At 36.6% G+C, this 21,438-nt stretch overlaps 1 protein-coding gene across 1 annotated transcript in view; it reads left to right on the forward strand.

The window, feature by feature from the left end:
• Dscam1 (Down syndrome cell adhesion molecule 1) overlaps nt 1-21,438 on the forward strand; it is a 333,929-nt gene that overhangs the window by 270,932 nt on the left and 41,559 nt on the right. The window contains exons 17-28 of the mRNA XM_071598922.1: nt 359-507; nt 1,237-1,368; nt 3,757-3,924; nt 4,695-4,914; nt 5,617-5,858; nt 9,112-9,267; nt 9,536-9,678; nt 13,407-13,563; nt 13,651-13,760; nt 14,411-14,570; nt 16,218-16,470; nt 20,171-20,347. Coding sequence (XP_071455023.1) covers nt 359-507; nt 1,237-1,368; nt 3,757-3,924; nt 4,695-4,914; nt 5,617-5,858; nt 9,112-9,267; nt 9,536-9,678; nt 13,407-13,563; nt 13,651-13,760; nt 14,411-14,570; nt 16,218-16,470; nt 20,171-20,347 — 2,067 coding nt within the window. The remainder of the gene's footprint in view (nt 1-358; nt 508-1,236; nt 1,369-3,756; nt 3,925-4,694; nt 4,915-5,616; nt 5,859-9,111; nt 9,268-9,535; nt 9,679-13,406; nt 13,564-13,650; nt 13,761-14,410; nt 14,571-16,217; nt 16,471-20,170; nt 20,348-21,438) is intronic.

Raw genomic sequence — 21,438 nt, forward strand, 5'->3', positions numbered from 1 at the left:
CACACTTTCCCTTATGGATATCCTTCCTTTTACTTGCAATTTTATGTGAAAGTTTATTGTTTTAGATTTCCTAGTTTTTCCTAAGATGAGTTAAAAAGTTGAAATGTTGATCAAGCCTTTAATGTTGGGTGCATGCAGTTAATTATTGCAATGCGGTGTCTTTGTTTTTGATATGTTTTCAACATTAAAGCAATGTGCTATAATTGCAATAGAAAACTTTATAAGAGAGATACTTTGCATTATATTTGCATGCCCAAAAGATATTTGGCGTTGAAATTTTCTCAATATTGAGTGCTGGTTTTAGTATGCTTGTTTTTCATTAATGCATGTGAAATTCTTTAATATTTTTCCTGTATAGATACACTATCAGGGAGGAGATTCTGCCAAATGGTGTTTTGTCTGACCTGAGCATCAAGAGGACTGAGAGGGGTGATTCTGCTCTATTTACCTGTGTAGCCACCAATGCCTTTGGAAGTGATGACACGAGCATTAATATGATTGTTCAAGGTAAGCATACCCCATGCCTTACCTTTTCCTTTAAATGTAAAGATTATTTGTATGAATTTTGGAAAAACCCTCAATTAAACATGCCAATAAAAGATAAACATCATGTGCATGTAATGTGGTACGTGAATCATTTCCCCACAAGTGGTCATGAGTTTTCTATATTTGGATGACTAAGAAATCAAATGTTTAATAAGATCTATGAGCTTCAGCTTCAGGGATAAAACTAGTCTTCATTTTTTCTGAACAACAGGAATCAATAAGCTGAAGTGATATCCCGGAACTTAAACGCTGTAGTATACTGAATTATGTTGCGATAAAGTACTGCATAAATTATTTGAATGCCCTGTATCATAAATGAGACCATTTTGCCTGGTAGTGTCTGGCAATATTGCTAAGCTAGAAAATTACAAATTTGCCCCTGTATTGTTCCTTATTTTCCTTTTTAAACCAATGGATTGTCAGATCTGAGGATTTTTCATTTTGCTTATTTTCATAGTTATAGAATTATAATGAGTATTTTTTGTTATTGGCAAAAAAAATACTTGGATTTCTAAATTATTGGGGGAAGTGGGCTAATTCAGATAGACTAAGTGGGCAGATATTTCTCTGTGCCTTGGGGTGTTTGAAGAACATATGAATCATATTGCTACATTATCAGCTGGTTTTTAGGAGAGCTGAAGATGTTTTGTATTCAGTCTGATTAATATAAAACTATTTAAATGTTTACAGAGGTTCCAGAAGTTCCATATGGGCTAAAAGTGCTGGATAAATCTGGTCGTTCAGTTCAGCTGTCATGGGCTGCTCCTTACGATGGTAACTCCCCAATCAAGCGGTACCTGATTGAATACAAAATATCCAAAGGTATGTAGCATATTGAAAAGTATTGGTGCATTTCAATTTTGTTTGTGACAAATTCTTTTAGTTTCCTTTTATTTGCCTTTGTTGTTTTTTAATGAAGTGAAAACTGTAAGTTTGACTTAATTTATGTATCATGTTCCTTAATCATGAAATGAACTTGTAAAGAGCTAGTTTGTAGAGAGGGCATGAAATCACAGAGGAAATTTCTTAAAAAGGTTGAATTTTCTACTAACAAGTAAGAAGTGTTTCAGGATGAGAAGCACTATGCCATCATTGTAAAAATTCAACTGATCAGGTGCATTAAAAATGTAACATACATTTTGAAATAGCTTAAATGCTGTTGTTTAATCTATACATTAAATTATTGCAATGGATAATAAATAAAAACATATTCAGTTCACCAATTGGGTGAAAAGTACCTTTTTAATTACATTTAACAGTTGAATTAAACCACTAATATAAGATATAACATTAAATGGGGTTAATTCACTGCTTGTTCTGCTAATGCAAAAAAAAATTATGTTATGTATTTCTCTTCTATGATGTCAATATTATTGTTCTTATCACTTTCTTGGGTCCTGTGTATTCCATGGCTTGAGAATTTTGGCGTATGCTGAAATTCTCTTTTTAATTGATTTTACTCTCTCTATACATAGTTAAGGGGAAAATGTTATTTTTATTAAAAATTCTATTTCAGGAATTCAATGGAAATACATGTTTTTAAGTCTCCTTAACGCATTTAGATCATTTTATGTCTGTCAATTTTTGTGGGTACAATGACTCAAAAAACATTAACGCAAGTAGAATGAAATTTTATGTTTAGCATTTTTAATTAGAAAAGACACGCAGTGAATTTTGACCCAAATCCATTCACTGGAATGATCATTTTAGTCATTTTTCAGCGTTAGTGTTGCTGCCTCAAAAAACCCATTTGAATAAGGAAGGAGGCCTGACAACTGTTTTTATGAAAACTGATGAGCATTTCTTGATGCACCATTTTATTTTTCCATTAAAAATATAAAGGGCTCAGTCGTGTATTAGTGTGAGAATTGAACTATGATATGGATTGAGGATCAAAATTTCTTATTCTGTTCACCATTTGTTGCATAATTCCCAAAAGATCTTTTCATGGTGTTCACCACCCTTTGAGATGCACAGAATCTGGAGAACTTGTGAAATTTGATGGATGTTCTGGAAAAATGAGTATTTGATGGACTTTTTAAATTGGGCAAGTTTTCACTCTGTCATTTTGCAATGTGTTTGAGAGTTGCGGCAAATTCGTGCGAGGGTTATCTCCACTGTTTTTGCCCTACTTGTCCTTCCACTGACGGCAACCATATTTAGATTACACAAATTGAGGCACTAGTTATTGCTTAATGCAAAATCAAAGGCCTAAATATTTTTTAAGGAATATTTTTATTTTATAGTGTTTGTGATTAATTTTGGAATTTCTATTGATCAGTAAAATTGATAACATTTTCAATGTAACTGAAATTATTTTGCCTTTATCACTTTTGGTGCTCTCTTGAATGAGTAACATTTTAGTGCTACGGGGGCTTCACAATGTTGGTTTTATTTTCCAGGATATCAATGTGCCACTGTCAGTAGCCTGTGATTTCAAGAAACCTTTTGATAAGGATGGCGTACTTACTACATATTTACACATATTCACGCACACACAGACTGCCAACACAGAAGAATACTATGTTACAATCTTGATATTTCAATGAGACTACCATTTCATTTCTTGTCATTTCTAACACCTCCAGGCGATAATTATGATGAAAAGGCCAGATTTTTCTTAACTGTAAACTTGTTCAGGGATATGTTTATGTCCTGGAAAACTGAGCAAAATTCTTCATAGCTGGTTAGTGGACACCCACTAATATTGCAGGTCGATTTGTAGTGCCTTTCGACCCTTTTAAATGTAGTCACATAGAAATCCAATTATTGGAACTGGCTCACCATACCTTTACCTTAATTCGTTTCATCCCAGTAGGAAAGAGATTTGCAAAAAAATGATGCATAATAGAGAAGACTTTGGGACTATTCCTTCATTTTCCTGGCAAATGCACAAAGTGTTTTTTTTAACTCAGTAATGCATTAGGTTGTCAATTAGTGCTGCTCTGATCATTTTTAAAAGTGTCAATTGTCTGTGAGAGTGTTTGAATGGCCAAGTGGCATCTGTCGATGCCATATTTTTGAAGATTTTTTATTTATTATATTATTTATTATATTATTTATATTATTTATTATATTATTATAAGATTATTTATTGTCGATACCATATTTTAGAAGAAGATACCATATTTTGAAGATCAGGATTCACTTATTTAACAATGTATAATTGAATTTTCCTATGCTGAATTCTAATTTTGTCTTTAATTATAGGATCATGGGATGTGGACATCGACAGAGTATTGGTTCCTGGACAGCAGACAGTGGCTGGTGTATTTAACCTCAGGCCAGCAACGACTTATCATATTAGAATTGTTGCAGAAAATGAAATTGGATCTTCTGAACCATCTGATACTGTTACTATTATTACTGCTGAGGAAGGTCAGTGAAATTGAGTATTTTTTTCAATAATTGTGTGTATTAAATCAGAACACATCTGTTGTGCTTTAAAAATGTTTTCAGTCAAGATTTATCTCCAGTCAATTGGCTGGCTAAGTATCTAGTGGCCCCCAAAATATTATAGCATTAAGTTTCACGTAATGTATTCACTTTAATAATATTTAACGTGAGTTTTGTTGGACAAACAATTTCAAATGTCTGAAGTATTAAATGCTTGTCTAGTATTATACAATTATATTTTGCATTGTTCAAATAGATGTGTGTATGCTTGCTGTAGAAAGCTTAATTCAAACTGATGAATGTATAATTGATGAATGATATGAATAAGCATTGAAAGTATTATTTTATGAGAAGACAAGCTCCAAAATTCATGTGCCTGACAAAACTCAATTTAGGCTGAGAGATTTTCCTCCTTATTTGATGGTACAGTCATTTTAAATTGCAGTGCATTCTTGTTATATTGTCCTAGGTTATAAAATAGGAGTGTCACAAGTATAAGAATATGGGAAAGCAGATATCATTTTTAATATATGTTTATTATTATATTTAAATTAATACCTTGATAAATATTCATTTTAGTAACTTAATTTTTGACCATTATCAAGACTGATAGAATATGATGTATGTCCTACTATTTTATACTCTTTCATGCATCTCATATCATTTATGACTCATATCATTTTTGACATAAATTCCCAATGATGGCATTTGAATCAAGCAGCATGAGTTCATTCTATATTTTCCATTCTAAGCTCCCAGCGGCCCTCCTACCAATGTCAAAGTGGAAGCTGTTGACCAGCATATCCTGACTGTGTCTTGGAAACCACCTGAGAGGGATGAATGGAATGGTGAAATTCTTGGTTATTATGTTGGTTATAAACTGGCTTCATCTGATAAACCATTCCTCTTTGAAACTGTGGAATTCAGTAAGGAAGAAGGAAAAGAACATCACCTTCAAATTATCAACCTTAAGTAAGCCAAGTCTGATTTTTTTGTTTATATATATATATATATATATATATATACACATACATATATATATATATATATATATATATATATATACATACATATATATATATATATATATATATATATATATATACACTATAGTTGAGATTGAAAACCATTTAGTCTGTTTATTGTTGTGCATTAGCTGAAATTTCAGTTTTATAGTCTCGGCTGTGACTTGCTCTAAATGATTTCCTGATTGAGATTGATATTTTTTTCATGATTTCACTTCACTTAGCAAAATCAAAAATTACTTTGAGTATTAGTTTTTAGCACAGTGTGGGTGAACCCACCTGTTAAAGTGCTTTCTTCTGTATCTATGGTGGTATGAAATGGATTACCTAATATGTAAAGCAAGGCTCCACTGTACTCGTGTGTACTTCTCTGCAGAACAGAACAGCCTCCTTCTCAAATTTTAGTTCAGCTAAGACAGAGTGCACCTGTCATTGTATCTACAGATTTGCAGTTCTGAATCCTTATAATGTTTTCCATCTCACCTGCTTGAATTACTGTGAACGAATGGATAAAAAAATGTGTCTTAAGATGATTTTTGGCATTTATTATAAAATTTTCATGCTGAAACCTTAAATACCCACATAGGTAATGCTATTTGTCTCCAGGTCCCTTTCCTTTGACAATTTCCTTTCTTTTCTTGCGATCCAGGACATACACCCAATACTCTGTTGTGGTCCAGGCTTTCAACAAAGTTGGTGCTGGCCCAATGTCAGAAGAAGGCAAGCAGTACACGGCGGAGGGGATTCCGGAACAGCCTCCTCAGGACACAACTTGCACCACACTCACGTCACAAACTATCAGGGTTTCTTGGGTCTCTCCTCCCCTCACATCTGCCAATGGAGTCATCAAGGGTTATAAAGTTGTGTATGGACCAAGTGATATGTGGTTTGGTATGTAATATTTCTCTTATCATCATCTTTATTTTCCTTTTTAGTTGAATTAATTGTTTGCTAAGTATGCCAGGTGAATTTCAGACATTTAATGCCACCTGAAGAATAGGCTTTTCTCCGTTGAATGCACCCTATCAAATGCAATGAAATTTTCAACAAGGATTGGTTCTTATATCACAGCAAGGAGAATAATATTAATATCACTTTAAACCCATAAATGGGCGTCCTAAACTGTCTGAAAAGAGTAATCAACGAGAAAAGGTGTGGTATGCTGTCCAAATGTGTGCCTCTTACATTTGGACAGCATACCACACCTTTTCTCCGTACCATTCCTTTTCTGTTTCTACATTACAATTTGCCCACACACAAATTCCAAAAGGCTGTGGTTACCTTGGCATCTTGGCATTTTATTACATCACTACTTCCTATAATCGATGGTTTCAGGCGTTATTTTATGGAATCGGTTCATTCTTAAGCGGATAAAATAATACTTTGTAATTCCACAGATTTATTTCACAAACACACGACCCGGGTTTCGATGTACAACGTCATCTTCAGGTGCAGACATACAGGCGACCAACATATATATACCCTTAGACCGGGGGGGAGGGGGGGAAGGGGGGAGGAAAATTGGGGGGAAGGAAAGATAAAAAAGGGGGAGGGGGGGCTGGGGAGGAGGATGGTGGGGGAGGGGGTTGGGCAAGGCGCGCTTGTGGGTGGAGAGCCAGGCGGAATAGAATGAGTGGGTAATGGAGGGCCGTGGGAGAGGGGGGGGAAGGAGTCCCTACCGGATTATCCCTTTACTGGGAGTCCCCAGCGGGGGGGGGAGGTTGTGGAATTTTTAGGTTCACTATGGATATCTCGGAGGGAAAGGTTAAGGAGAGGGGAATGGGAGGTGTACAATAGGTCATTAACAATAATTTTTTCCTTGGAGCGAACATATTTTAAAATCTCCAGTTGCTCTAAAGCGTCAAGTCTATACCCTTTCTTCTCAATATGTAATATTTCTAGCTGAAAGGCACTCTGGTGGTGGTTGTCCAGCAAATGTCACTACTTCCTGTGCAGGCTGTAATGATGACATTAAACACTCCTGCAGGAGTATATGAATTTCCACAGAAAAACAAGAAATCATCAATCAAAGAAATCAAATATGAATCCGTTTGGTGTCATGTAACCATTAAATTTTTTGAATGAAATGAGTGTTAAAATTTCATTTCAGCTGAATTAACGAGTCAATTTCTCCTTCATTATTTCACCAATTTTGCCACTTTAAAAGTGATGCCAATTGCAATTAATACTAAGCAATTCCTGTCATGTTACAATTGTGCCGTTGTACTTTTTCATTTGCTACCTACCCATTGCTATTACCTTTACTGGATTTTATTTTTTTGCCACCTCATTTTGAAGCCATACATTTATCCAGGGTCGATGCTTAAATCTGGACAAATTTCAATTTGAACCTCTCTCCATAGCTTGATTCCACTGGAGGTCGCATTAAGCGTTCTTGAAAGCTATAGGCATCTAGTAAACAGCCATAACCTCGAAATGGCCAAGATGGTACGTACAAGTGCAGAGTACAATTGAAGAGCTGCTATTATCGAAAGTGTTTGTGCTGGGCATTATACTTCGAAATAGTTCGATTCTTCTTCTGGTGTAGCCCACGGATCAACTGTTTATGATATTGTGTCAAGTATAATGAATTGGGAAGGTTTTGCTAACCCATCAAGGAAATTTCATTGGAGGAGATGTGTGCTTGTCTGGATTTAAGCGGCACGCCCTATATCGCGCCTCTCAGAAACAAATATTTTATTCCAATCGTTTCTACTGCTTTGCATTAATTGTCGTAATACCTTAAGGTGAATTCATTCTTCTTTCGGGAATTTCCGTCGCGTAGGTGAGTTGATGGGCGTAGTGAGTGAATGTCCATCTACTCACCTACGCGACGGAAATTCCTGAAAGAAGAATGAATTCATCAAATAGACGTCGCGGAAGCCTTAGGATTAATACCTTAAGGTGTTATCTGTTTACCTTTTGAAAATTTGGAATCATTGGTCTTAAATCTGCATCATCAGGGAGTTTTGATATTATGTATGTTTTGGGCCCGGTTAGATTTTATATTCAAAAATACTCTCCTTGAGGTAGTGGGAAATCACTTCATTTAATCTTCCTTAACCATAATGTAGATGGTTGCAGAGGATGCTCTATCAAGCATTATTGCATCCATGATGGCTGGTGAGGCAGGATTGTATGATTTAGGTTGGAATGTTAGCTGAGAGAATGCAATTTACTTTTTCAGGAGAAAGAGTGATATTGACTAACACATGGTTGAAACATTATGACAGGTATCGTTATAAATGGAATGGAAAGTTGCCAAAAAGCAATAACAAGTTTTTTGGATAAGATCAATTTGTGGCTAGAAAGAGGGAAACATGTGATTTCATGACAGTAATAAGGGAATTACTGGAATAGAATGGGATATATGATAAAATCGTGGCATCTTTGTGTTCTTTTTGGATTCAAAAGACGTGTTTGATGGAGTAAGTGGACAAAGAAAATGGATGTCAGAGGTTGTTACAGAAAGGATAATATTAAGATGGTGAGAGAGGGAATGGGCATTTTAGCATTTGGCATGCAATGAGATAGGAGGCATGGAGAACCAAAGAAGAAGTAATCTGTAGCAAAGAAGAGGAAGTCCAGGTTAAATGTGATGTGTGCAAGAGTTTTTAGGGTCCCTCCAAAACAACTCATTTAGCAAATAGATACATGCTAGAAGGTAGATTATCAGTGATGATGATGAGCTCCCATTATTATTCAATCAATTATGGCCTGTACTGCAGTGGCCTTTGTCACTCATTTTGAACTGGCTAGGAGGAAGAAATGGTTGAAGTTCTCAAGTCGCTTGAAGTTCTACCACTCTCTTTCTTTCAAATCCATCCTCTCCCTGTGGGACAGTTGCAGCCTTTCTGTACTACAGAGTTTGACATCAACTTTGGATTTTCTCCTAACCACTCTGGCCCTGCTGGGTTAAAAGGCAGCCTTCATTGCGCTTAGATGCATGGAGACAAAACATCTTGGTCTAAATTCTACACATTTGACCAAATGCAACACATACTATATCATATTATTCATGAAAACTTTGGTATTGGACCAAAAAATGAGACAAAACTTCATCTTGAAATTATTTCAATGCTAAATTAAAAAATCTAGATAATATTTTAGCAAAATAAAACACACTGTCTGATCTTTATTTCAGATGAAAATACCAAGGATACTAAAATTACATCTTCAAGTGAAACAATCCTCCATGGGCTTCAGAAATACACCAATTACAGCATGCAAGTTCTGGCTTTCACATCCGGAGGAGATGGCGTTAGGAGTGCACCTATTCATTGCCAAACTGAACAAGATGGTTTGTTATTTTCTCTATCAATTTCATGCATATGAAAAATATTTTATTACTGTGATTATTTATCTTTAATAACTGCAATATTTGAACTAAATCGGTTGAAATTTGACATCTTTTGTGAATTGAATTTCAATGCTTGGCTTTGAATTTTATGGTAGTATTTCTGTGTAATATATATTTGTAGAATATAAGTAGTTTATATATCTGTGGGACATAAATTGATGTGCATGGAAATAAACTCGGTTAACTTTTGTTTTGTCTAAATTTACAGTCCCAGAAGCACCAGCATCCATTAAAGCTTTGGTAATGTCTGGAGATTCAATCCTCGTCAGCTGGAAGCCTCCTGAGCAACCAAATGGCATTGTTGTTCAGTATACTGTGTATGTTCGTGAGGATAGTGAAGATGGAAAGGAGGTAAATTACACAGTTCAATATGGATCTTTTGACGGGACCTCATTTAGATGTTAACCCTATAACTGTTTAAAGAACTGTAATGGTCTTATTATGAGATGGGGATTTTTACCACTTGCAAGCTGTTGAAAATTGCAACCCCTTCTTATTTTCGAGCCATAAGTAAAAGAAACAATCTTGGAGTGCAACCCTTCAACATGAGTGTAATGTTTGACTACTTAATCCATGCAAAAAATGTTGTTTAGATAGTTAATGACTTATTTTTTGTATAGTAAAACTAGGTATTTCTTCGCCTTAAAGGAAAGTATGGAACTCTCAGGCCTTATGAATGTGGGTAAACAATAATGGCAAAGTACAGGTATTGAAAAAGTGATTAAATTGAAGTATGAAATTTGTACTATTGACAATTTTTGTGATCAAAATCAAAAGCTGTTAAGAAAGCTAATGTATTTAATTCTTTTATTTTCAAAAAAGTATATCATAATTGCAAAACATTTAAAACTCTTAATAATTGTAATTTTACTAAAAATTTTGAGTTGCTAGGAAGAGAATGGATATGGAATGGATAGGGAATGGGGTATGGATAATCCGTTCTTGGATAATTGAGAGTTTTATTTGTTCCCCTTACCTTATATGAGGTCTCCTCTTACTTTGATGGCCATGGTGTAAAGGTAAAGCTTCCCTTAGATACTGCTTTGCAGTATGGGCCTGAGCTTCCACAAGCTTATGACTTCAAATTTTATTTTATATATTTTTATTTTAAAACATTATTCATGTACAGCAGTAGCACCAATCAGCAGTGAAAAATATAACAACTTGAAAGAGGACAAAATACAGTAACAGAATAACAATATACAACGAGAACCGACCATGGACGGGGAAATATTTAATTTGTTGACGGGTGGGATGGGAGCTTGGGTGGTGAAATTGTTGCATGATAAATTAAAAGGATCGGCAGTGCGAGGGAGTGAATTTAGAAGGGAGGAAAGGTGAAGTAACAGTGAGCGCTTGGTGAGAGATATCCCAGGAATAGTAGGCAGATGGAGTAGGGAGTGGGTTCGGGTGGATCGGGTTGGCATCCTGAAGCTGAAGAGAGAGAGAAATTCAGGGCAATCTATGGTCGAGTTTAGGGTGTTGTGGAGGAGTTTTGCATCAGCTTTAAGTCTGATTTTTCGGAGGCTAGGATTGGATAAAGAAAACGGAACAGTATTTGAGGACATATTGTGGAAATGTGGGACTCAGTGTTTGACTATTTTGGCAAAGAAGTGAGAAATGCAATCGAGGGATTTTAGATTAGTTGGGACTTGGGTGTACCAAATTGGGTGTACCAATTATTGAGAAGTACGAATGGAGTGCTATTAGATCTTTAATTTCTGTAAAGCAGTAGAGAAGGCCTAGTAGGGAAATTGCTTTATTTTTTTACAGTCTGAATGTGGTCGGAGTAATTTAGTTTCTGGTCAGTTACAATGCCTAGGTCTGTCGTAGGTGTTACTCTGTTTAAGGGAGCTGAGTTAAATGAGTAGCTGAATATCAGGGTTTTTTTTCAGAGCAAGATGCTGCATTTTCTAGTTAAGTTAAGCTTTCATGTATCACACGACAGGGAAATTTGATTTGAGGCAAGTTGAAGGTGAATACAGTCAGAAGTATTATTAATATGCTTGTACATCTTTCAATCATCAACATAGAGAAGGGTATGAACTTTGGAGGAAAGGAGTTGGAAAGGAAAACCATTAATAAATAAATTGAAAAGATATGGCCCAAGGACACTACTCTAGGGAACTCCAGACATCACAGGAGACCAAGAGGAAGAAGCGTCCGAGAGTATCACATGATAGGCTCTGTAGGTGAGAAAGCTAGAAAGAAGGCTGAGGAACATACCATGTATGCCAAACTGTTGGCTGAGTTTATGAAGGAAGAGTTAATGATGGAGGGTGTCAAAAGCCTTGGAGAAGTCAAGGTAGATGGCATCAAGTTGACTTGATTTGTCTATTGCCATGACAGCGTGGTGCTGAAAGACAGCAAGATTTGTCCGGCATGGTCTTCGTGGGAGGAAACCATGCTGCTGGGAAGATAAAAAGGGAGAGGTGAAATAATAAATCCTGTTGAGAATAATACGCTCACAAACAGAAGACAGGATTGGAAGCAATGAGATAGGGCGATAATTTGAAACATCATTCTTGGACCTGTTTTATGAATTGGAATGACGTTGGCGCATTGCCATTGAGGAGGTATGGTTCTTACGGAAAAAAGCGATTGAACTAGTGGACTAAAGGTTTTGAGAGAGATGAAGTACAATTGCAAATAAATTTAGGGTTGAGACCATCAGGGCCAGGTGCGTAGCGGAGGGGTATTTTGCAGAGATATTGAAAAACTTCCCGGGACTCTGTCTGTGTGTGGGAAAGGGAATGATTTGCTTCAGGAAGGAGGGAATGGACAGAGGTAATACTGTGATTAGAAGCAGGCTGCAGGCAATCGGAAAAGAAGTTTGGTCTCTCTGATCCCGCAGAACTTTTGGTACCATAGGAGAGTGATTCAGGAATTTAAGGACGATTACGGCGCTGATTGATAAAAGACCAGAATTTTTTGGGGCTAGAGGAAATATTGCAGTTGGAAAGTTGGATGCTGTTTATGGGGACACTTCGCCATCTATGACCACCACAGTTAGATATTGGTTAAACGAATTTAAACGTGGGCGAGCATCTGTTTTTGATGAGGAGCGACCAGGACGCCCGGCAGACGTGGTGGTTACCAAGGAAATCATTCAAAAAGTCCACGCCATGGTTCTCGCTGATCGACGAACCAAAGTGCGCCAAGTGGCAGAGGCCGTGGGTGTGTCAACCAGAACGGCAATTAATATTTTACATGATAAGTTGGCGATGAAAAAATTGTTGGCCCAATGGGTGCCGGGGTTGCTGAAACCTGGATTCATCATTACACACCAGAAACTTAGCAACAATCAAAACGAGGGATTTCTCCCGGTGAATCTGCTCCAATGAAGGGGAAGATGGGCCGGCCGGCCGGAAAGGTCATGGCGGTGGTTTTTTGGGATGCAAATGGCGTAATTCTCATAGAGTTTTAAGAAAAAGGGAGACCGATCACTGGAAAATACAACAGTGAGTTATTGGACCGCTTTGACAAAAAATTGAAGGAGACACGGCCGCATTTGGCGAAAAAGAAGGTGCTGTTTCACCACGATAACGCACCAGCACATTCATCCGGAGTTGTCGCCGCCAAACTGCATGAACTACGTCTTGAATTGCTGCCGCACTCCCCGTATTCACCCGATCTGGCTCCCTGCGACTTTTTCTTATTCCCTAACATGAAGAAATGGCTCGCTGGAAAAAAATTTAGCTCAAACGAGGAAGTTATCGCCGAGACAGGCATATTTTGGAGAGTTCGACAAATCCTATTTTTTGGAGGGGTTAAAAAATGGCCGAAATGTTGGGAGAAGTGTATCTTTCTAAAAGGGGACTATGTTGAAAAATAAAAAAAATGTTTTTGAAAAAATGATTTCTTCATTTCTAACACAAGTACTTATTGATCCACCCTCGTATTTAAGGCTTAGTGACCAGTGTATGCTTATTCACTTCCTGATCTGCTGTAACAAAAATTATTTTTGGCGTGTAAACCACTGCTGCTTTTGTTTTCCATTGTCATAAAAATATGTCTAATTCCACTCTCAGAATTACGAGTTTATAAATTTTATACATTGTTTATTTTTAATGGAATAGGAAGAGCCAAAGACCCAAAAGGTTCCTCAATACCAGATGACTTATGAAGCCACAGGATTAAAGAAGAAAGAGCATTATGAATTCTGGGTAACTGCTTCTACCAACATTGGTGAAGGTCAACCATCAAAATCTGTCACGTTATCTCCCAGCAATAGAGGTAAAAATACCTTATTTTCACTTATTTGGTTTTGATTTTGAGTTCTATTTATCAGTTAAGTTTACATTTATTGACTTGGTATTTCAGTTCCTGCCAAAATAGCCTCATTTGACGACTCTTTCACTGCTACCTACAAAGAAGATGTGAAGCTTCCATGCTTAGCCGTTGGTATTCCAGCACCAGAAATTAAGTGGAAGGTACGTGAATAGTTTTATCCCTCATGTAGGGGCAGTCATTTCCTCACTTTGTGTTGTTTATCTATTTTTTCATCAGTTGCTTTGCTCCAAATAAATGAATATTGTTGTTAGAACATTATTGCATGCCAATTAGAAATTATTTCCCTATTCTGAAGGGTGCTTAAATGATTAGTCGGAAAATGCTTTCAAAACAACACTTCTGAGCTTTCACAAATAAAACATTTATTACTTTAAATAATCTTTTTTTTATAGTAAACATTAAAATGAGTATTAATGTATGTTTTTTAATTCAGTGTAGCATTTTTACTTTCATTCCCCTCATGCAATTTCCTCTCAGGGCATGAATCGCTTTTCTACACTATTCATTAATGGCTCATTTGTTGTATATTCTCTATCCCAAAAACATGTTCTATGTACAAAATATATGTTCATATAGTTTTAATAACTACCTTCCAAAACATCAAGGCTAAATAAAATGTCAAGTGGTGAAAGCTAAATGAAATGAGAGAGCATACCATACATTTATGTAGTATTCTAGCTGTAGCTATGTTATGATGGTTGTGGAGAAAGGATATTGTAAAAATATTATGCTGAAAGGTGTAATTATTTTGTTGTGTGGAACTGTAAATACCAAATTATTGCTTTTCCAGGTGAAGGGAGTGGCGTTTACAGCAAATGATCGTATGAGGCAGCTTACTGAAGGTTTCCTGTTGATCAAAGAAGTGAATAGGGGTGATGCTGGAGAGTATGCATGCTCTGTTGAAAATTCATTTGGACAGGATACAGTTACCCATCAGCTAATAGTGCATGGTAAGTCTCATACCAATTCTATAAGAAATTAACACATTTTATATTGAACTTAAAATTAAACCACTTGGCTTTTCCACATAAAATTTTTTTTATGTGAAAAAGCCAAGAGGTTTAATTTTAAGTTCAATATGAAGAATTTCCACCAAGTGACGCCAGAAACTGTTTAATTTACATTTTATATTTGTCAAAAAGGCCTTCACAAGTCATTCACTTCAAAATCATCTAGTGTAGTTTTTGAAATTTTACTTTTGTTCAAGCCTCAATTATGTAGACTTTTAATTTCTTCAAGATAATTCATATTATAATGGATCTTATTGTGAAATTTTAACATTATTCATAAATGGTAGGTAATACCTCTTTTGGTTTCCAAAACCTACCTTATTGTTTTATCAATTAATTATTAGATAGTCTTATGGTAAAAAATCATAATGCCTTACTGAAAAAATGCTTATGGAATGCATAATTCATTTATAGCATTGAAAGGTTGTTATGCATTCATGTGTACTATGCCAGTGTTCTATTAAGATGATAGAGAGTATTTATCATTTTGATAAATTGAGGCGAGTAAAGATGCGTAGATGGACCCAGAATTGTTACAACATGTCGAATAAAAGCTCTCATACTGCCATATTTACGTCCAACCCATTATTCATACATGAAGTTATAATCTGTAAAGTGCATCTTATCAATGGATGTTAGTGTTTTCTTTGCAATTTTTAGTAGTCCTGTCAGAAGAGACTCTTTGAGACCAGTACCTTCTTGGAGCAATTCTCTTTTAACCAGTTGTTGGCTAATAGCATGATAGTTTGGGAATAAAGTTTCTAATCAAGACCAAGATCCAAGGTGTATTTTTTACATTATTGTCTGTATTCTATGTCTCTGGAAGCACTGTACAAGTAAATATCATCGAAACCAAACTTCAATTTTAAGGGTCTAAATAGTTTTGCAAAAAGCTGACATAACAACTTCACCCTCTGAAGCTGGATATCTTGCTCAGTATAGTCAATGTGTGGTTTAAGAGATGTTATAGTTTATTTGGGAAATCACATTCTCTTTCAATGCAATTGGATGACCAATTCTAGTTGAATGAGCTGATAATTGGTTAAATAAATCTTTCAGAATTTTCGGGCAATTCCTGATGAAGCAGAAATCAGCTGTTTCAGTTTCTGTTGATATCTTTGACCTGTATTGTTGTGTCAGTCACATGATGTATTATCGACATGCTTTGTATTCTTCTGCCTAACTTCCTCATGCTATTTCAGAATGATGCGAACTCTGTAGTTTTCATTTAGTGTAGAGTTACCCATCTTGCTGTTTTAAGGTGTATTTTGTTGGATTACTAAGTCTCTTTCAATCAGTGGTCCTGGAAAATTTGAAGAGATGGGTGTACGAAAGGTGAAAGATAGTGGAAAGAGGTACTATGAAGAACTTGGGGGCATGAGAAAGCTCATGCATATTTATGTTTGATGAATCACTTCTGCAAATTCTTCATGGTTACATTTCATGATGGCCGCCATTCTCCACAGATGAAAAAGCCAAATTTTGTTATCATTTATTACATTAATATGTAGTTACTAATGGATATGAGAATATTTTAATTGCTACATGAAAATGTATTATTAATCTGCGATTGAATTCTTGTTTCAGCTCCTCCCCACTCTCCACAAGTATCGCTTACGTCTACCACAACATCCTCCATTACAATGCGATTGAGGCCCCACCCTACGGATACCAACACTCCTCTTCACGGCTATACTGTCCATTATAAACCTGAGTTTGGTGACTGGGAGACAGCTCAAGTAGCTGCGGGCCAGGAAACATCCGGTGGACAGAACAAGTATACTCTCGAAGGACTATGGTGTGGAACTAGATATCAAATCTATGTCACAGCTTATAACAAGTAAGTGAATTTTTGTTTTCCTAAACCAGGGTAATTGAATTATTTGTTTGCTTTCCTCAACAAGTATGATTTTCATCCGGAAGGGGCTCATGTTGTCTCTTGGATGTCTTTATCTATGTAGATTTTACCCATTCTGTTGAACAAAATAATATAGAGATGATTTGGGGGTGGTGTCGCAGTCCCCCTACCTTGCCTTGTAGGATCTCAGTAATATCTTAATGCAAACTAATAACTAAATAACAATTAAGTCCAGATTAGTATCGACTTGTGAAATGGAGCATTTACTATATTATTCTGAATGCAGCCTCTTTCCCAAACATGTATCTCCCTCCCCTTTCAATTCACAATTGGAAAATGTGTAATTTTTATCATAGGGATTTTCCTTTCCTAGCAAAACATTTTTATGTTAATATTGAAATGATAAATTTCTCCACAAGTTTATGAAAGTTGGCCAACAGCATAACTGAGAGAAGGGATGTTGGTATTTGAAAAATGGCAGTGTTGGTCATGAAGATGTCTATTAAAGTAGTAAAATGTATTATTTTTTAAATGCACAATATTTCTTTTGCATGAGTTGAAGTAACTAAAATGTGGATGCAAGAAACTAGCGCCATAAATGTCTGAAATAGTAGATTACATGAGCATTGCAGATGGTGATGATAATAATAATAATAGGAAAGATTGGATAAGACAATGGAGGGCAGGGGATGGCTGGTACACCTTGAGAACTGGGAAAACTTGAATTTACAACCCCTTAAAAAATCTGGGAGTTCTCCATCCATTTAATACATGGTTTGTATAAAAAAGGTTCAAGAAAATGTTTGGAAAAATAGAATCATTCCAGATATTGCTACAATGCTTCCAAAATGAAAAATAATAACTTTGTGATTCCACAGAATTTTTATTGTGATACGACCCGGGTTTCGACGTTCAACGTCATCTTCAGGTAACAACTCTACAAACATCCATCTATATATACAACATTTCGGTGGGGGGCGGGGAGGCGAGAAGGTGAGAGGGAAGGGAGGGAGGTGAGAAGGCGGGGAGGTGGGAAGGAAGGAAGGAAGCACAAGGAAGGAAAAATTCTGTGGAATCACAAAGTTATTATTTTTCATTTCCAAGATGAATCGATTCCATAAAGTCACGCCGGAAACCATTAACTATACAATGCTTCCAAATTCTTCAAATTACATCCCTTTAATGCCGCCACGCTTTTGCTGGTGGCTTTTCCGTGGCTTGTTTTCCTGGTAGGTGGGATTCTGGAAGGTCGTTAAGGGTATGCGTGCAAGCTTCTTTGATGTCCCTTAGGGTCACATGGTGGTGTCCTTTGAGGGAAAATTTCACTTCAGGGAGCGGGAAAAAGTCTGCTTGTGCCAAGTGGGGACTGTAAGGTGGTTGGGGAATCATCGGGTGCCGTTGGAGGAGGTCTTTGGAAGCAGACACCCTCAACTCTGCTCTTGGTCGTCCGTCAAGACCTTCTGGACAAGTTTAGTGCAGATCTTTTGCATCGCCAAATTTTCTGTGATAATGGTGTGCACTGACATCTTATAAATGCCAGTGCAATCTGTGATCATTTGCGCACTTAACAGACAATCTGATTTCAGCACTTCACGCACCTATCAGGAAAAAATTGTTGCAGATACTGAAAAACCGTGTACATTTTGGAGTATCTCCTTGATTTTCTCTGATTTTTATTTGATGAAATGATACCAAGGTCATCAAGGGAGATGACCTAATCTGGCCCATCACTTTTTTTTGGAGAATTGTACTGTTGTACTTCAAATTAGGGGGTATTTGTTTTGGAAAGTGGGCTCCACGTTGTGAGGTGGAAAGGCATAAGTTCAATAACAGATAATTAATTGGTCATGTTGATATTTTGATAGTATCCTAACAAGCTGAGATATTGGTGCGTGGCCTCATATTTATGAAGTTATGCCTTCCATACAGCATAAAAATATACTCAGGATTTTTATGAAATATTTATTCTGCTCCTATGGTATAAAAACTCATATGACTAGGGGGAAAATGGAAATTGTTGCAATTTCAAGACCAACTTGTGAAAAATTTGTGATTTTACTTCATTCATTTATGTTACCCATATGTAGGTGTTATTATTATAATTACTTTTTATTTGTCTAGAGATCACAGTACAAAAATACCAGGTAGGTGGTGTATGTACATGATATAAGGCACGTCAAAGAGGAGCAAAGACACATGCTCAATGAACATACGAGGGTCATCCGGAAAGTAGTACCCGTTCGTGAAATAAAAAGACAAAAGTAAATATTAACAAACATAAAAAATTTTATTTGAAAGAGGATACTTTAAACTACTTCTCAACATAATCTCCAAGCAAATTAAGGCATTTGTCATAACGTGTGACAAGTTTCTGTATTCCTGCTGCATAGTCCTTCGCCGCCAGCTCATTGAGATACGCGAGGGACCCATCTTGCACAAATTTTTGCATAATGCAGATGGTGTTTAACAATTTCATGAACAATTGTTCGAGAAACATTGGGAAAATGCTCACAGATGTCATCAATTGTGACGCGCCGATCGTTCCTCACGAATTCGTCAACTGAGCTCACCAGTTGGTCTGTAATGACAGACGGTCTCCCCGAACGCTCATCGTCGTGTGTGTTCCCCCTCCCCATGTTGAAGTTGCGACACCACCGCCGAACAGACGACTCGTCCATTACATTGTCTCCATACACCTCCTTTAATTGGCGATGAATATCACATGGGCGAACGTTTCTTGCATTGAGGAATTTAATCACTGCCCTCACTTCACAACTGGCGGCGTTCTCAATTTTTTTAAACATTGTAAACAATCACAGAAACAACACAGGCAATGCTAGCGTCATGCAACTTGGCTCAGAGAAGGCAGACAAGCCACTGAAGCTATCTGACCTCGTCCAGCGGCTACTCGCGTCGTCAGCACTTCATGCGGCACGAACGGGTACTACTTTCCGGATGACCCTCGTACATAAGAAAAGAAATGATGCTCATAGTTACATAAATGTTTGGCACAAACCCAGTGGCCAGTTGGCCAGCGGCATGATTGAAGATTTAAGTAGCTTTTGGTTGGATTGCAACCACATTCTCAATGGAACATGTTTTTAAGTTCAGGAGTCTCTGTAAAGTCTCACCTTGTGTTAAGTATTTTGAATAATAATGGAAATAATGAAAAAAATGCAGTTTTACATATAATTTTTGCTTGCAAGTTATCAGAGTTTATCAATTAAAAAAATAAAGAGAATGAGCGATAGAAACGATGACTTTTGTTGGGAAACATTTTCCAGAGTCCATTTTCTCCTCAAGCCATTATGTGATCATACTCTCGACTCTGACAGCCGGAGTTTAAGAAGAGGATGAAGGCTGAAGAGAAGAAATGATCAAGAATTCATTTTGAATGAGATTTATATGAAAGTGATAGGTGAATGGAAAGGCTAAAGCATTGAAATGGGTTATGAGAAATGAACATATGTATATTCGTTTGTAATTCATCTTGAAGTACTTATTTGCAAGGTGAATGCCCTAAGAAAAAATAGTTAGGGGCAAGATCCAAGTTTCAGACTTGGATGGATGCAGTAGCAATGGTTAGGGGGTGCGTGGCAGGACTGAGAAGGAGTAGAATTGTGATTTATATGTATTTGTGTGAATGTACACTCATCACCTAACTGTTTTTTTTTTGTTACAGCATTGGCACTGGGGAGGCATCTGATATCCTAAACACCAGAACCAAAGGATCCAAACCAGTAATCCCAGAGGCAAGCAGGTTCATTGAAGTTTCAACCAATAGCATCACGCTTCACCTTAGTGCATGGTCAGATGGTGGATGCCCTATGCTCTATTTTGTGGTTGAGCATAAGAAGAGGTAAGGGTGATTGTTAAACTAAGATTTTTTTACTTCAATCAGTTGCTGTTTGGTCTGTCATATATGTCTCCAAATGTCCAGCTTTGTGCAGCGTGTCTCAAGGGGTAGGAGAGGTGTAGATTTTGATATGTTATAAGGATAGCATTTTTCTGATAGATTGTATCATCTGTGTGCCCCTTTTCTCTCATAATGTTGAGTATTTTTTTATTTTGGAGCCTCAGTTAACTTCAGTGAAGCAGCATCAAAAACAACCAAATAGTTACAGTTACAAAATCTTAATTTGTCCATAAAAGTTAGAAATGAGTTTATTGAAAAGTAGTGCTAGCTCAAAATTTTAAGGAAATACAAGTTCTTGGATCCTAGCTATGACCTTTTTCTTATGAAAAGAGGGTGGAGACATTTAAAAAGAACTTCCCATTTGAAACGTATCAACTAGTGTTTTTTCAATGCAATATTTTGTCTAATTTGGGTGGAATATGAAATTTATTATTCATAATTGATAAGATATCCTTGCTTAAAATATCTGGGGTTTCGCAGGCATTTTTTTCTAGACAGCCTAAATTTTTGTCAAAAATTTTAACTTTAATGCTCTGGTGGCTTGGTTAAATTTCTTTAGACTTTAGATATATTTTGCGTCAGCAGTAAATCTCATCAATATGCAATGTGTTTGTTCATGTTTCTAACCCCATCCTGCAAAAAAATAGTATTTTTTCCCATTCTACTGTGCATGCTCATCATACTATTATTATTATTGGTAATCTACTGGTTAAATTAAATTTTAAATGTACACAAGCTACCAAACAGTACCGTGGCATTTTCCTTACCTCTCATAACAAAACACGGCCCAATATCCTACATTACAAGCTCTTTGTCTCTGCATACTTTCTTTCTCCCTTCATGCTGTCCAGCATCTCTATCCTATTCCTGCTCTTTCTTCACTTGTCTAACATTCTCCTCTCTGTCACAGTTTCAACATCCCATTAACAATCAAAATGCTCTGTGTTCATCTTTCCTGCCTCCTTTGGATTTCTCCCAACCATCCCCTCCCCTTCCCCACCATACCTAGCACCTACTCCATTCTGCAATTCCCA

The sequence above is a fragment of the Hetaerina americana genome, unplaced genomic scaffold (genome assembly GCF_022747635.1).
Source record: "Hetaerina americana unplaced genomic scaffold, ioHetAmer1.1.p SCAF_10, whole genome shotgun sequence".
NCBI lineage: Eukaryota > Metazoa > Arthropoda > Insecta > Odonata > Calopterygidae > Hetaerina > Hetaerina americana.